The sequence below is a fragment of the Prionailurus bengalensis genome, chromosome E2 (assembly GCF_016509475.1).
Source record: "Prionailurus bengalensis isolate Pbe53 chromosome E2, Fcat_Pben_1.1_paternal_pri, whole genome shotgun sequence".
NCBI classification, from domain to species: Eukaryota; Metazoa; Chordata; class Mammalia; order Carnivora; family Felidae; genus Prionailurus; species Prionailurus bengalensis.
The window spans coordinates 10194326-10211294 of record NC_057352.1 but is presented as its reverse complement, the minus strand read 5'-3'; the positions used below and the strand labels follow the sequence as shown (position 1 = coordinate 10211294).

The 16969-nt window shown below is 57.6% G+C and overlaps 1 protein-coding gene across 3 annotated transcripts in view; it reads right to left on the bottom strand.

The window, feature by feature from the left end:
- The window catches only part of SLC8A2 (solute carrier family 8 member A2), a 29170-nt gene that overhangs the window by 5145 nt on the left and 7056 nt on the right, over positions 1–16969 (bottom strand). For 2 of the 3 annotated variants that reach the window (XM_043598564.1, XM_043598566.1), the window contains exons 3-8: positions 14759–15423; positions 8000–8422; positions 4121–4224; positions 3940–3957; positions 2572–2696; positions 2199–2298 (exon numbers count right to left, since the gene is read on the bottom strand). In XM_043598564.1, coding sequence (XP_043454499.1) covers positions 2199–2298; positions 2572–2696; positions 3940–3957; positions 4121–4224; positions 8000–8422; positions 14759–15423 — 1435 coding nt within the window. The remainder of the gene's footprint in view (positions 1–2198; positions 2299–2571; positions 2697–3939; positions 3958–4120; positions 4225–7999; positions 8423–14758; positions 15424–16969) is intronic. The other variant, XM_043598565.1, reaches the window with a different exon arrangement.

The following is a 16969-nucleotide window of genomic DNA, read 5'->3' as shown; positions in this document are numbered from 1 at the left end:
GTTATTGAAAGGCCCCTTCTAGTGCCTGGGGAGATTCGCGCGTCATCCAAGGGGGTGAGACCCGCCCCTCTCCGACAGCGCCTCAAGCAGTTTCATGCTCCCGGCAAGGAGGCAGGGGCACGTGTTGAACAAAGTGCTCAGAAAGATCAAGGACCGAGCTGGAAACTTGGGGAGCATTAGCTGACTCAGGCCAGACAGGAAATGGACTTCAAAGGCTGCCTGGCGCTCCACGGTCCCCATCATGACGTCATCATCAGGATTCTTACCACTGGTAGGGTGTTACCCTCCCCCACCCCACTACTTCCTCTGATCTAATGGGTTGCTTCCTACCGACCCACCAGCTGAGTCACCTCCAGGACCACTGTCTCGCACCCCGCAGCCTCAGTTTTGTGCTACCCTCTCTTCTCCGCTGAGCCCGGAGGGAGTGCTGTCTCCCCACGGTCCCTCCCATCCCTCGTCACCTCCTCCTGGCCCACCTCCTGCCAGCTGGACAGCCTCAACTCCCCCCTCCCCACCCCCCATCCCAGCCTCTCCTTCCTTCCACAAGCTCCCTCCGGCGCCTGGAGCTTCCCCCATTCAAAATGCTCCGTGGTCCCCCCGCCCTTGCACCGAAATGACACCCCAGCTCCCTGCGGTGGCCTACGCGGACCTGCGCGGTCTGGGCTGTGCCCACCTCCAGCTCCTGAGGCTGTTTCTTCACGCCCGAACCTAGTCACCCTCCCCAAACGCACCACGACCTAGGGTACTTGCAAACTCTGTACTTGGTTTCCCCCTCTGCCCGCAACGCCTCCCCGTCTGCTTCCTCCTCCTGGCTAACGCTTATTCCAATGTGAAGACGCAGCTCAGAAGCCTCCTCCTCCAGGGAGCCCTCCCGGACCTTCAGGCTGGGTCAACCTCCTGTCTGGGTTCCCGCAGCAACCTGAGGTCCCCTGGCCCGGCCCTGCCTGCTCTGGGTTGTCACTGTGTTGTGGCATGTGTGTCTCCCCGCACTGGACTATGAGCGCTGTGAGAATAGGCTTCATGCCGTCATAATCATCTCTTCGTCCCCAGCAATGTCGTGCACAGGGCTGAGTCCAGAGGATCCCCCAGAAACAGATATTGGAGGGTGCCTGGGTGGCTCAGGCAGTTGAGCCTCTGACTTTGGCTCGGGTCATGATCTCACAGTTCATGGGTTTGAGCCCCGCGTCGGGCTCCGTGCTGACAGCTCGGAGCCTGGAGCCGGCTTCGGATTCTGGGTCTCCCTCTCTCTCTCTCTGCCCCTTCCCTGCTCCCTCCCTCTCTCAAAAATAAAGATGAAAATAATAATAATAATAATAAAGAAATAGATATTGAAAGAATGTGGCTTCAGAGAGAGACATCACTTCGCTTCCTGGTATATTTCCATTCCCAAAGCCTGGTTTGTTTCTCTCTCCCTGTTCAACCACAATTCCTAGTGTATTTTCAGTTCCTACAGTTAGGCCTCCCTGAAGGAGGCCTGATGTTGTATAAAGGACAGAAGCCTTGAGCTCCAGCTCATTCCCTGTGGGACTTCAGGCCAGTCCCTCGTCTGCTGCTGGGCCTCAGTTTCCCCAATCTGTATCACAAAAGGGCCAATGTTGGTCTCCCAAGACTGAACCTGTGAATCCAAGTGCCACGGTGTCTCTGGCCACAGGGGGGCAGTGTGGGCCCATCTGAGACCCAAGGAGGGCGAAACCCGCACAGGTGGGAGAGAGCCGGGGCGCACCCCCGACCCTGACTGTCTCCGTGGCAACGGAGGCGCCCAGGCTGTCTGAGGAGGCCATGACATTTAACCTGTTCCCACCCTCCAGCCATCTGACGCCAGGAGAAAGCCCAGCTGGGACCTCTCCTCCCCTCCGCTCTCTGCCTCCACCCCTCCGGCTGCCTTTCTCTCGCTCTTTCTCTGTCTCTCTCTGGCCCTCTGCAGTTTACTGACTTCATTCTCTACACCTCTCATGTTCTCTCCATGTCTCTGTCTCTCTCCGTGATTCTCTGCACCTCTCTCCTTGTGTGTGTCCATCTCTCTTGTTTGTATCTGTTCCCTATCTTTCCCTGTTTCTTTCTTTTTCTTTGTGTCCTTGTTCTCTGTCCTCTTCTTCTTGCTCCTCTTTCTCTCTTTCTATTCATTTCTCTCTTTTCCTCCCCAGCACTCCGTCTCCCCATCCCTCCCTCTCTCTCCTCTCTCCTCCCTCCCCACTTACCTGCGCTCACTGTAACTGCCTCTAAAAACTGTTCCCTCCATGAATGGGTCCCAATCACCAAGGCCAAGTTGGTTTTCTTGATGAGCTTATCCACCGTGTTCTGAGGATGAAAGGGAGGGGAAGAGACCATTGCCTGTGACCACCTCAGCGCATCCCTGAGGCTCCCTGAGGAACACTGGGGTTGGGGCTCACAGCCCATGCTCAGGGGTCCTCAACCTCCCCACACCCCAGTTCACAGGCAAGAAGGGAAAAGGTGGTGTTGCTGTCCATGGTGCTGGCGGAGGGATGGGCTCGGACCCTAGATCACCCTCCTAGTTGACTCTTACCAGACCTTCCCCAAGACTCCAGGAAGCTGGGATCCCCAGAAAGTCACCTTAAAATCATATGACTCCTCGATGATGACCTCCAGTCGGCGGTTTTCCCCAAGAACTGGTTTGCCCATCTCTGCTATCCTCCGAGCCTCCTCCTCCTCGGCTGTCAGCTTCCTGTCCCCATCCCCTGCAGCATGAAGGATGGGAGTTAGGCTCACTGGGCCTGTGATGCCCTCACTATCTGTTCCCACTGAGAAAGAAAACTCTGTCAGCTGTCCCTTAGGAAGCCTCCGCGGTGGCACGCCCCCAGCCTGCCCCCGTGTCCCCATATGACCACCATCTTCCTCAACCTAAGACCCAGCTGGTCCATGAAGTTCAGCTGGTAGGCTCTGGGCTTCAAATGGAGGGAGCTGTGTGACCCCGGGCAATGCCTTAGCCTCTCTGTGCCTCCGTGCTCATATCTGTGAAACAGGTACAACAACAGTAGCCACCTATGGGTGGTTGTGAGGGTTTAAAGGAGTTACTTCATGTGTGGTGCTTAGGGCTTAGTGCCCGGCACACATAAATAGTCTAAAATGTTATTTCCTTTGTTAAAATCGCCAACACCGTCATCATCATCACCACCCTCGTGGGAGGAGGCCTTGTCTCTATATCTAAGCTCTGAAAAACATCTTCGAGTGTGTTTGAGGTGGTGCGGAAGGAAGGGATAGCCAATGTTGGTACAGATCTTGGAACCAGACCCACCTATAGCTGGCCCTCAGCTCACCTGTCTCCCCGAAGCATGTTGGTCCTTTGCTCCAAGCCCAGCACCAACTTAACCCTAACTCTTAGAGGAATGCCACCCCAACCAGGAACACTCTCAGAAAACTCTGCCAGCAATGGCTTTTATTGTGGCTAAGCTTCTGGGATTTGGGGGCCTATTTGTTACAGCAGCTCCTATCACTTACCCTGACTAATGCAACCTTTAGTCTGACCCTAATCCTAACTCCAAATCCAGATTCTGATCTCAACTCCCAAACTACTCTGTCCCTTATGTTCAAGCAGCTGCCCCCACCCCCACCCCAATCTCTGACCCTGGCCTCAATTCTAACCATAACCGCCCCCCCCAAACTCACCTCAAACCCCAGCTTAGGCTTTGATCTAAATCTGACCCCAATTCTAATCTGACCCCACCACAAACCCAGATGGGATCCTGACCTACCATTCCCCCAACGTGCACTACAAATAAAACATGATCTTGGCCTCCGAACCCCCAGCTGTAGCCCCAAACTCAATGGACCCCACCAACTCTGAGATCAACTCCAACCCTCACCCAGCTCCGAGTCTCACCTCCAACCTGCCTCAAACGTGACCTCAACGGGTAGCTTGAGGCCACGACCCTCCTCCCGAGACCCCCCCTGCAGGCAAAGCCCAGCGGTGACTCCACTCACCTTGATTGAGCAGCAGAGCTGGGGAGAGACAGAGACAGAGAGAAGGTGAGATTGCTTCCCTGGGAAGCTCAGATCTACGAGCCTGAAGGAGCAGCCACTAATGGAGCCTCTGAGGGTCCCCCCCCCCACACACACACCCTGGACCCCTTACCTCTCCCACAGCATACCTGTCACCCCTCACCTGAAATCCCTCGCTTAAGCCACTGTGGCTGGCCCAGCTCGATGAAGAAATTATCCTTTTTCTCATATTCCTCGTCATCAACTATCTTCACCTGAAGAGTTTTCCTGAGCGGGAAGGAAAAGCACCCAGCATGAGGCCCCAGCCCGAATCGCCAGGTAACTCGCCACTCGCCCAATTTCTGGAGCGCCCCTCCACCCCAGGCCCTGCAATTTCCCCCAGGCTCATTCCCTCCGTTGCTCTGGATCTCTGTTCAAACCCCTTTCTTAATGAAGCTCACTTCCCCCACCTTCTTCAATATTGAAATCCATCCCTGTCCCGACCTCAGCACGCCTGGCCCCCTTCCCCTGCTCTACGTGCGTTTTGTTCCATATCACCTTCTAACAAACCATCTAATGTGTTTATTTTGTTTACGGTTTGCCATTTGTCTCTTCACATTAAAATGTAAGTTCTCAAAAAAAAAAAAAAAAGTAAGTTCTGGGCGCCTGGGTGGCTCAGTCGGTTAAGCGTCAGACTGACTGCAGCTCAGGTCATGATCTCGTGGTCCGTGAGTTCAAGCCCCGCATCAGGCTCTGTGCTGACAGCTCAGACCCTGGATTCTGCTTCAGATTCTGTGTCTCCCTCTCTCTCTGCCCTTCCCCTGCTCACGCTTTGTCTCTCTCTCTCTCTCTCTCTCAAAAATAAATAAATATTTTAAAAATGTAAAAAAAAAAAAAAAAGCAAGTTCCACCAGGGCAGCGATCTTTGTTCATTTATGTACTTTGCTGCACCCCCCCCCCCCCCAGTGCCTACAGCGGTGCCTGTTCCACAAACATTTGTGAACTCTGATCCTTCAGTTCAGGAGGCCCTCTGCTCCCTGCCCTCTGTCCTGACCACATTCTGAGGATTAACTGAGCGCTGATTGATTTTCTCAGCACCCGCGCTGCTATGGTAACCAGGGGGTGCCGGCGGCGGGGGGGTGGGGGGGGGTGGGGGGAAGAGCCAGGAGTTATCCGTGCCCTCCAGGCACACAGCCCACCCCCCTCACTCACAAAGACCCAGAAAACCCACAGCCCTGCCGCTAGCAGCCCTTTCAGCTGTAGGAACCTTGAGGCCCGGCCCCAGAACCCAGAAACACAAACAGCCAGCCCACACAGTCACCCAGCAGAAGCCAATCAACACCGCCCACACCCACACACCATCACACCCCGCAGCCATTCCCTATGCAGTGGCAAAATCACACAGACCAGATGCCTGTTAGCACAACACCCCCACCGCAGCCTCGGCGACTTCGCCAACCTGCAGAGCCCCACTGTGGTTCCATGTAGACTCCTCCTTTCTTACATCTCGCCCGTTATGGCTCTCGGGTGTCTGTTTATTTTTATCCCCTTCAGTCTCTCTCTGTCTCCATCTCTGACCCTGTCCGTCTCAGTCTCTTCCCAGCTCTCTGCCTTCCTTTATCCGTGCTCCCCTCTCCCTGTCTCAGCGTCTGCAGAATGGAACCGCCAAAGTCACCACGATTCAAGCAAAACTATCTCGATCAGCCAGTCACTCAATGGACCCATCTCAACACACAGACGCACAGGATACAGCGACACCCATGTAGAGACAGATGCACACAAGATGGCCATGTGGGGACATATGCCCACTTCCACCCTCACCCCCTTCTGGTCTCGGGATATTTTAATTTTCTGTGGGCAGAAAGAAACGGCCACCCCCAGCCTCAGAAGTGGACTGGGAGCTGTCCAAGGTTCTGGAACACCGTGGCGGGAAGCAGGGTCTCCGGAGACATTCTACTCATCCTGACATGTGCAGACAGCTGTCGAGCCCGCCACACGCAGACAGGGTGATACACACACACACCTCCGACGCTCACTCTCTCGCAGACACGCCGGGATCCATTGACGCCCGGTGACTGACACGCAGTGACACCCATGCCAACTGGCATCCTGACGGGCGCGCCCTCATGGAACCCAGGGAGGAGAAACCCACTTGGCAGGGGACAGCAAGAGGGACTCGGGCTAGACTAAGGCAGGGCTTCCCGAGATCAAAGGAAGCAGCCGTTCTCCCCAGGCTGACCTTCTGTCACCCTCACGTGTGCCCTCCTTGCGTCCTGGAAACCCCACTCTCCGGCCCTTCCCAGCCTCTGAACTCGGACCGGTCTCCTTCGCAACCCTGTCTTTTGTCCCTCTCTCTGACCCAAACTCTCTGAGGCATCAAGAAGACCTCTCCTCCCCCGAGTTCCCCCGAGTTTGTCTCTTCCTTTCAGGCTTCCTGGATCATAGCCTCTCAATCCCTCTCCTCTCCCTCCACGTACTTCTGTGTCAATTTCCTTCCCCCTTTGTATCAACGTTCCTGTCTTTCCGTCTCTTTCTTTCTCTGCTTCTGTTACTCTGTCTCTGTGTCTCCATCTCTCTCTAGGTCTTCTCTGTCTCCGAGCGCCTCTCTCTCTTTCTCTCTGCATTCTCTTCCCGCCACCCCATCTCTGGGCGTCTCTCCTCCACTTCCGTGTTGATCCTCCCTGGGGCCACCCCTCTGGCCCGGCCCCGGGCTGCTTCCAAGCACCTCTAATTAGCGCCTGCCCGGGAAAGGAAGGATGTGTTTCCCTAAACGCTAATTAGCCTCCTGTTCTCTGTCTTCTGAAGCCACAGCTGGAAGACTGGGTGGGGGCAGGGGTAGGGGCGGGGGCAGAGGGTGTCCCAGCCTGGGGAAGCCGTGTGGGGGAGGAGAGGGCCTGTGGGGTCGCAGCAGCAGGAGGGAAGCCGGTTAGACTGCAGGGAGGACCAGGATAAGCAGAAAGACAACTCTCTCCATTCCCCCTGCCTCTAGAATGTGACAAGTGGGGTCCGGGATGGTGCCCTCAGCCCTCAACCCGAGTTCTCAGCCCAACGCAGGCAGAGAGGCAGATGGAAAGGTACGGAGAGGCCGTCACTGAAATATAACCCGGGTCAGCGAGATACTGGGGACCGAGATCCGGAGATTAACGGAGCCCCAGAGAGGGCCTGCCAACAGCGAGAGACGCGGAGACACGAAGGGAGGGATGGAGAGGCGGGGAGAGCAGCGAGGAGCTGAGCGGAGGCCAAGGCCCAGAGGCTGGGAGGGGGAGGGGGCAGGGAGCGCGGCGGGGGCTCTGCTCGGTGGGAGGAGCGTGGGCGGCAGAAGGAGGGAGACAGACGGGCGTGCGGGGGCGGAAGAGTGCAGGCAAGGGGGGGGGGGAGAGGTGGGGGAGGCGCCGTCTGCACGCCAGGCATGCGGCGGGGGATGTGAGGCTGCAGGCACACAGAGGGGACTCGGGCATCTGTGCAAGGGGGTGGCCGCGTGTCTGAGCGTGAGACCACCCCTGACTGTGCTCTAGCGCGCGTGTCTGTAGCTTTGGGATTCTGTGCGTGCCGGTGTGTGCGTTGGTGTGACTGTTATCCAGGCCACTTGCCCCGACCCCACCCGCCTTCCCAAATCCCAGTCTTCCAGTGTCTTCAGGGTCTCTTCAGGCCCTGCCCCACCTTCCCAGGCCCTACCATTCCTACTCGGTCTTTTTTCTTCCCAAAGCCTCGCTCACATTTCCCTTAAGTCTCCAGCTATTTCCCCAGAGCCTTCCTCCTACCCACAAGCCCCACCCCTCCCCTAGGCCCGCCCCAAGACCCGCCCCTTCATCTTGGCCCCGCCCCGGCACTCCTGTCTCCTCCCTCCCCGCCTCTGTCCCGCCCCCTCCCTAGGCCTTGCCCCGCCTCCCACCAGCCCCCGCCCACTATGTGGACACGCCCCACCCACTTCTCAAGGCCCGGCCCCAATTCCGTGGCCCCGCCCCTCCCGCGCCCCGCCCACCCCCGTCCGCCGTGCCCGCGCCCTCGGCCCCGCCCCATCTTCCCGCCGCGGTGCCCCGGGGCTGCCGGCCGACGCGCTCACATGGTCTCGTCGTCGCCGAACTCGAGCTCGCCGCACGCGTCCTCGTAGTGCACGCCGCCGCCGCGCGCCGTGCCGTCCACGGTGCGGTACGGAAGGCGCACGGTGCCCCGCGCGCCCGAGCTGCGCACGACGCGCACGTCCACGGTGCCCATGCACTCGCTCACGTGCAGCAGGCGGTCCTGGAAGGAGAAGATGCCCGCGTGGTCGTCGTCCAGGATGGTGACGGTGGCCAGCAGTGGCGCCACCAGCCGTCCCTTCGGCCGCCCGCCGCCGTCGGGCTCGAACATGCCCTGCGCGTCGCCCACGCGCAGGTTCAGCAGCCGCACGAAGAAGTGTTCGTCCTCCTCGAAGATGTCGTCGTCGATGATGCCGATGCGCAGCTCCTTCTGTGTCTCGCCCGGCTTGAACACCAGCGTGCCCTCGCTGCGGCGGGAGGGGAGGGGACAAAACAGGGGTGACGGTTGGTCAAAGGCTCTTCGCGAGGGAGGGGAGTCAGGGTAGGCTTCCTGGAGGAGGGAAAGGCGCCACCGAAAACTCACAAGTACGAGACTGGACGGCTGTTAAACACATAGTACTGAGGGTGAGTCAGGGGTGCAGAAGGGGAACAAGATAAGGGTTGGTCTTTCCCACCATGGAATCCGCGAGGATTAGGAGCGCCAGCATTAAATAGATAACTCCACTGTTTAACCTGGCTCATTCATTCAACGAATACTCCCTGAGCACCTGCTCTGGGCCCAGTGCTGGGCAGTGCTGGGAACACAGTGGGGAAGAGGCCCTTCCTTCACGGGGCTCGGAGGCCTGTGGGAGAGCCACATCACAGTGACAGTTGCACATGTAATAAGTTATTTACAGTTCATTCATTCAACAGGTATTTGTTAAGCACCCGCTGTGTGCTAGGCACTGTTCTTAGTGTTTCTTGGGGGAAACAGCAGCAAAACCAGATCAGAGCAACATCCCTGCCCTGGTGGAGCTTCTATTCTAGTACAGGAGGCAAATAAACAGCCAACATTGTAGAGAATGGCAGGTGGTGATGGCGCTATGGAGAAAAATAGAGGAAAACAGAGGAGAGGGTAGGGCGCGGGAAGGCGTTGTGTTAGGATGTCCGCGAAAGCTTTTCTCAATGGTGACATTTGAGTAGAGACTTGAGGGAGGTGAGGGTGGGAGCCGTGTGGAGGAGATCTGGGGAAAAGTATCCCTGGCAAAGGGAGCAGCCAGTGCAAATGTCCTGAGGCAGGAGTCGCTTGGAGTATCTGAGGGATGCATCTGAGTATCTGAGAGGCGGCCAGTGTGGCTCCAGTGGAGGGAGTAAGGGGAAGAGGGAGATGAGATCACAAAGAGAACAGCAGGGCAGACGTCACAGGGCTTTGGTGGGCTACACTAAGGACTTTGGTGCTTATGCCGAGTGGGATGGGAAACATGGGAGGCCTCTGAGGAGGGGAAGGATGTGAGCTGGCTTAGATCTACAAGGGCATCGGTTGTGTCCCTGCAGCACATTCGAGATGGCCTACAATGGGGCAGGGGAGGGAATGAGCGACGTCGGAGTAGTCCGAGTGAAACTTTGAGGGGACAGGAAATGATTGGGCTCCTGGCAGGGCTGTAGGCATCAAAATGACTCTGGGCTGTAAATGCACCTTGACCACCTATAATTTCCCCTCCCGGTCCTCCCCACCACGCGCCACAGGCACCGGTGCCAGGGCTATGTGATCCAGAAGTGTCCTCTTATCATTACTGTGGTCACTTTCGTAAGAAAGAGGCCCCGGGCTCTAATTCTCCAGAAGAAGTCGGCTCTGTGGGAGGCGCAGAGGGACCCCAAGGTTCTGGCAAAGAGGGAGAACCAGATGATAAGCCTGGAGTGGACAGAGAAGGGACTCCCTGTCGTGGCCGCCTTCAGCTCGGGAGACGCTGTCCATGGTGGCCAAGGCATCCAGCCCCGTGAGCTAACCTGCTCCAAGCCGGGTTCCGCTGCTGTGCCAGCTGCGGGATCTCGGGCAGTTAGGATGTGCAGCCCCTCTGAGACTCAGTTTCCCGATCTGTAAAGTGGAGCTAATAACCGTGCCTACCTCCTGGCGGTGTGATAAGGACTGAGTTATTATGCAAGGGAAGCACTCAACCAAAGTTAGCTAGTGATATGTGTATATGAAGATTAGAATCTCAGAGGGGCGCCTGGGCGGCTCCGTTGGTTAAGCGACCGACTTCGGCTCAGGTCATGATCTCGGGGTTTGTGGGTCTGAGCCCCGCTGATGGTGCAGAGCCAGCGTGGGATCCTCTTTCTCTCCCTCTCTCTGTGTCCCTCTCGCTTCTCTCTGTCCCTCTGCCCCTATCCTGCTCCTGTGTGTGCTTTCTCTCTCTCTCTCTCTCTCAAAATAAAGAAACTTTAAAAAAATCTTAGAATTCGAACGTTATGGGATGTCAGAAACATGACCTGAAGGGATAGAAGGTGGGGATGTTAGGACCATCTTCGCCAAATGATTAAAGTGGCATCAGAAGCAGTGGGGCAGGCGGGTGTCATGGGCCTCCTGATAGCATGCACTGAGGAGGACACAGCATCACTTACGTGAACTCCTGCCAAAAAGTGCGCCCCCTGAACTGAATCATGAGGAGACATCGGACAAAGGCCAACTGTGGGCTGTTCTAACTGGCCTGTCTTCAAAAGTGTCAGGGTCATGAAAGGCAGAGAAAAGCCAAGGGATCAATATCCCGACTGAAGAACTCTAAAGAGACCCGACAGGGACGCCTGGGTAGCTCCATCAGTCAAGCGTGCGACTTCAGCTCAGGTCATGACCTTGCGATTCACGAGTTCGAGCCCCGCCTCGGGCTCCGTGCCGACAGCTCGGAGCCCGGAGCCTGCTTCGGATTCCGTGTCTCCCTCTTTCTCTGCCCCTCCCCCGCTCATGCTCCGTCTGTCTGTCTCTCTCTCAAAAATAAATAAACATTAAAAAAAAAAATTTTGTTTTTTTTTAAAGAGACATGACAACCAAATGCAAACGTTGGGTTCTGGATTGGACGGGCAAGGAGGGAGCGTGTGCAAATAAGGTCACAAAGGATGTTACGGGGACAGCAGGGAGATGCAAACAGGGACCGTAGATTGGGTAGTAATATGGATTCGGTGTTTACGTGTCCTGAGCGGGACGACCGGACTGTGACTGTGGTGGTGGTGGTGGGGGGGTGTCATACATCTCAACAGATGCACGTGCGACTATTCATGGGCGAATGGCCCTGCTGTCTGCAACTCATTCCCATATAGTGGCACAACTATTAATCCTCTTACATATTAACTGGAAGGGGTGTGTGAATGAGCACAGGACGAAATCTGCACAACTGGTGAATCTGGGCGAGGGCTATAAGAGGGTTCCGGAACCATTTTTGCAGCCCTTGTGTAGGTGTGAATTCTTTTTTTTTTTTTTTTTCCAAAACAGAAGGTTGGGAAGAAAAAGGACACGGGGATTTTAGAAACCAGGCGTGATGGAAATATAGAAGATGGGCTTCCGTTTCAGCACTGGATGCGCAGACCCTGAGAAGACGAAAGGCTTCGGACCATCGCATCCGAGACTGGTTGGGGGCACGGATTAGACTGTCCAAATGTGGGGGCTGAGCCTGGGGGGGGGCTCAGGTGGTTGAGTGTCCGGCTTCTGGTTTCGGCCCAGATCATGATCTCATGGCTTGTGAGTCCGAGCCCCACACCGGGCTCCGCATTGAGCCTGGAGCCTGCTTGGGATTCTCTCTCCCTCTCTCTCTGCCCCTCCCCTGCTCATGCTCTCTCCCTCTCTCTCAATATAAATAAACTTAAAAATATATATATCCAAATGTGAGAGTCTTGGAATCTGAGAACTTTAGACCCTTGGCATGTGAGGATTACGGGGGCTTCAATCTCAGAATCTTGGGACAGCTGTACCGTTTTGGTGCCTCGGAGATCATCTTTAATTTGGAGAAACTGGGGCGCCTGGCTGGCTCACTCAGTACAGCATGGGACTCTTGATCTCGGGGTTGTGAGTTTGAGCCCCACATTGGGTTCAGAGATAAATAAGTAAACTTTTTAAAAGCCGGGAGAAACTGAGGCCCTTCGACCACCCTAATCTCTATGATCCCTGTGGGCAAATCAGACAAAGGCATCCCTTCTTTAGGACACTTGGTTTCCACGAATCAGGACATTAGCACCATAGACACACAAGTCTGCAATGTCCGCTCTGTGAACGGAGCTTTCTTAGATGGGGTGCTCTTATGCAGTGCACAACCTCAATAACTGTGCGTGACAGCCCTGATTGCCCACACTGAGGCAGGAACTTGCCTGACGAACAGGGTCCAGGGCTAATCTTGGAACCCAGGTGCCCTCCCTCCCGGTCCCGGACCTAAGCAGCCTTTGAATGGTGATGCCAGGTCTGTGAATGTCACCTGGGATGGGAGAGCAGGGGCCGAAGGAAGAGGTCACCCTTTCCTCGCTCTTTGGTTCCACCACCGAGCAGCATTTACCGCTGCACTTCAAACATCTCAGTACTGAGGTCATTTGCCGATGAGAAAGCGGGCTCTGATTCCGGCAGGTGATACGCGCACTCGCTTCCTTCTGCAAAACCTTTGGCGGGGGGAGGGGGGGCGGGCAGTGCAGACCAGGGGTGGGGGTACGGGTGCAAGAGTGAAGAGGCCGGCTAACGGCAGACACCTCAATCTGGCGAATGCCTTTTCTTCCCTCGAAGGAGGCTGGGAGGCGGGGAATGGTAGGGGGAGGTTGGAGGGAGCAGGTTGCGGGTGGCCAAAGGGATCCCGTGCTCCAGGATGACAGAAGGAGACCCTGAGCCCCACTCGGGAGAAGGCAGGGGGTGGGCGGAAGGGCAGGAGAAGTGAATGGGGACGGGCCCGATACGACTGCCCTAGGTGGGGGGAAGCGACCCACAAATGCCCAAAGCAGTGGAAAGACGCGAAGGCGTGACAGCGGCGCGCAGGGGAGACTGGGCTATCCGAGGTGGCGGAGGGAAAGGTTGGCGAAACACAGCACTCAGCCCTAGGACGAGAAGCGTTAAAGGGAGGCGGGACGGGCAGGGCAGCGGCAGGAGGTGAGGACCAAAGATCCTCCAAGAGTTCGGCCTCAGCTCTACTCCCAGAAGGGAGTGAAAGGGGGGCGTGGCCGAGGGGACCCTGTCAACAGTGTGGCCACCAGCACTGCCTCCCAGTCTCCGCTCTGCTTTCCTCACAGCCCTCGCCACTGACATTGTACGTATTCGGTGTCTGCTTCCCAATGGCCTGTCTCTCCCGCGAGAGTGTCAGCTGCCTTTGGGCAGGGCCCGGACGTGTTGCATTCACGGCCGGTCCCCACTGCCCAGGTCCGTTCCTGGCGGGTGGGAGACCCGTGAGAAGTGTCGTCATTACCGTAGGAAACTATGAGACACCTACGCGTCAGCCAACAGAATATACCGTAAAGCTATCATTCTATAACTCACGGTCCGTGGGTTCGAGCCCCGCATCGGGCTCTGCGCTGCCGGCTCGGAGCCCGGCGCCTGCTTCGGAGTCTGTGTCTCCCTCTCTCTCTGCCCTTTCCCCGCTCGAGCTCTGTCTCTCTCAAAAATAAACCAACGTTAAAAAATATAGGGGGCGCCTGGGTGGCTCAGTCGGTTAAGGGTCCGACTTCAGCTTAGGTCAGGATCTCGCGGTCCGTGAGTTCGAGCCCCGCGTCGGGCTCTGGGCGGATGGCTCAGAGCCTGGAGCCTGCTTCCGACTCTGTGTCTCCCTCTCTCTCGGCCCCTCCCCCCGTTCATGCTCTGTCTCTCTCTGTCTCAAAAATAAATAAACATTAAAAAAATTAAAAAAAAAAATATAGTCCCTGACACATAGTAGGTGTTCAGCAGGAATTGCCGAATGGGGCAAGATCACAGGTCTGCTCAAAAAGAGGGGCGAGGGCAGGGAGCCGGGCAGCGAGACTCAGGAGGGTGCAAAGGGTGCGTTTCTCCGCGGCAGAAACCAAGGACCTGGGGCTCATTTGGGGACTGCCTCTCTCCTCTTATCTCATTTAGTTCTCCCACATGGCGCTTACCAGCCCCCTGATGTTTTTATGTATTTAATGGCTTATAACCTTATTGCAACTTGAGGGTAGGGACCTTAGCTGTCTTGTTCTCCATGGTGTATACCCCGCAGGCATATAGTAGTTGCTCAGTAAAACTTTTTACTTTAGTAATGGTGTGTGTGCGTGTGTGCGTGTGTGTGTGTGTGTGTGTGTGGAGGGGAACCTGTTCCAGCAGGTGACAGTACATGTCATGGAGCTATAATAATTAACCCAGGGTGATGTCAACCCCCAAAACCCACAGGTAGATAATAAACATGGGAAGGCAGCCTGTGGGCGGGGCGCGGCCACGCTATGTGGCTTGTCCAGCAGCGTGTGGCAAATGTCTACAAGAGTGTCCCAGACTCGGCCACCTGGCAGGGGGAGGGGGTGGGCAGGGCGAGAGACTCTCCATGTGGGCTCAGGCCATGATCTCGCGGTTGGTGGGTTCGAGCCCCGCGTCGGGCTCTGTGCTGACAGCTCGGAGCCCGGAGCCCGCTTCGGATCCTCTGTCTCCCTCTCTCTCTGCCCCTCCCCCGCTCACACTCTGTCTCTCTCTCTCTCTCTCTCTCTCTAAAATAAAAAGCATTAAAAAAAAAAAAGCAACAGCAAGAGCGAACGGATGAGCGAGCGAATGAACGAATGGTGCAGGCCTGCGCGCACAGCAAGGGAAGCGTGGGCGCTGGAGGTCGCCGGGAGACCGCTGGGCCCGGGGCCGCGAACAGCCGACCCACCTGTACTCGTAGTCGGAGCCGGCCTTGGCGGAGCCGTCCTCGGTGCGGTAGTCCACGTAGAAGGTGCTGTTGCCCTCCCCGCCCTGGCAGGTGACGGACAGCAGCACGGAGCCGCAGTTCTCCAGGCAGTGGTAGAGGCTGGGCTCGAAGAAGATGCGGCTGGCGCCGTCGTCCTCGTCCTCGCCGGGGCCGTCGGCCGGGGAGGCGCGGCGCGAGGCGTCCGCCGCGTGTCGCCGCAGCACGTTGCCGGCGCCCGTCATCAGCCGCGTGGCCTGGATGCGGTAGAAGGCGCGGCTCTTCTGCTGGTGCAGCAGCGCGTAGTAGTTGGCGATGCCCACCAGCTGCTCCAGGTCCTTGTCCGGGTGCTTCTGCTTCAGGTCCTTGAGGATCTGGATGACCTCGCGGCGGCTGGCGTCCAGCTCGCGGGCCTCGGCGGGGCCGGGGCCCAGGCCGCCCGGCTCGCCCGGCACCTCGGCGCCCACGAACGTGCCGTCCAGCTCGATGCTCTTGGGGGGGTCGCCCTCGGCGCCGATGATGATGCCGCTGCGCGGGTCGGTGCGGTAGCGCTTGTACACGTACTTGTAGAAGAGCAGCCGCTTGTCGGCCATCCAGGCGAACACCACGCACACCGGGAAGAAGACGAGGGTCAGCAGCGCCTCCCACACCTGCGGGCGGCCGCGCGGGTCAGGACCGCCGCGCCGCCAGGGGGCGCGCTCGCCGCCCGCCGTCGGGCCGCCCCCCCCGCGGCTCCCTGCGCCCGGCGCCGGCGGGGGAGGGCGGGGGGCGTGGTCGCCGGGCGCCCCCTCTCCGCCCCCCCGTCCCGCGTCCGTCCCCATCTCGGGCCCCGCCCCGCCTCGTCCCTCTCTGCTGCGCTCTCCGGTCGGCTCGTCTCCGCCTCGCCCCGTCTCCCTCTGTCTCCCTGTCCAGGCCGTCGTCTCCTCTCCCTGCCTCCGTCTCGTTCGGTGTCGGCTGGTGTGTGCCTCTTCCCGGGGGGCGGAGCCTGTGTCCCTTCCTGCCTGTCTCTCCCCCCGGCCTTTTCGCCCCGCTCCGTTTCCCCTGCACCCCTCCTCACCTGGGACGCCCGGACTCGTCCAAACCCCACCCGCCACCCGGGGCCGCTCACCTCTTCCCCAAGCTCCCCGATTCCGCCCCCCCCTCCCCCCCGCCCCGCCCGCCAATGCAGCCCTTGCCGGACTCTCCTTCCTTAGAATCCGTTTGGCCCTTAGGGACGGGACTCTGACTCTCAAAGAGGCACAAGTCTGGCTCCTATTACAGCCCCATAAAACAAGCTCCTCCTGTGTTTACGTGCTGTATCTCCCCAGAGAGACAAGGCAATGCAGAGTTCAGATCCTGCTTCTAGAAGCGGCAAGTGTGGCTCAGCCTCTCGCCTGTAAAAATGGGAACGGCCCCAAGACTGGATGAGCTTATGTACCCCTAGCGCTTAGCACTGTCGGTTCCGGACACATGGAAAAGAGCTCAAAATTAACATGACCATTATTCTACCCAGGCAGGTCCAGGACTCCTCGGCCCATGGTCACCCTCCGCATTAAAGATAAGGAGGAAGAGGGGCGCCTGGGTGGCGCAGTCGGTTGAGCGTCTGACTTCAGCCAGGTCACGATCTCGCGGTCCGTGAGTTCGAGCCCCGCGTCGGGCTCTGGGCTGATGGCTCGGAGCCTGGAGCCTGTTTCCGATTCTGTGTCTCCCTCTCTCTCTGCCCCTCCCCCGTTCATCCTCTGTCTCTCTCTGTCCCAAAAATAAATAAAAACGTTGAAAAAAAAATTTAATTAAAGATAAGGAGGAAGAGGTGAACGATTATTTACCATCAGCTGGCCCCCCCGGAGGTATCTTTAACCCCGGGCCCAGAAGGGAAACGATCTTTGAAGATCCAACCAATCCTCACACCCCCACCCTGGTCGCTGGGTTTCCTGATGGCTCAGAGAGAAGGCAGGAGCCTCACAAAGCCAGCAGGCAGGTTTGTGAAAGGCAGCTGAATTCTCTACACAAGGTGTGACGTGAACTCTGGCCTCAGAACTGGCCACTATGTGTAGGGCAGGGGAATGCTCCCATAATCAGAAGACCATCTCAAACCTCGAAGATGTGCTTTCCTCCCTGCAGGTAAAGAAAAGGTGGATTCTAGGAGGCTCACATCCTTTTTCCAGGGCACCCACTGCGGATGGGCCCACGGACCTGCCTACCCTGCGGGAGAAGTGA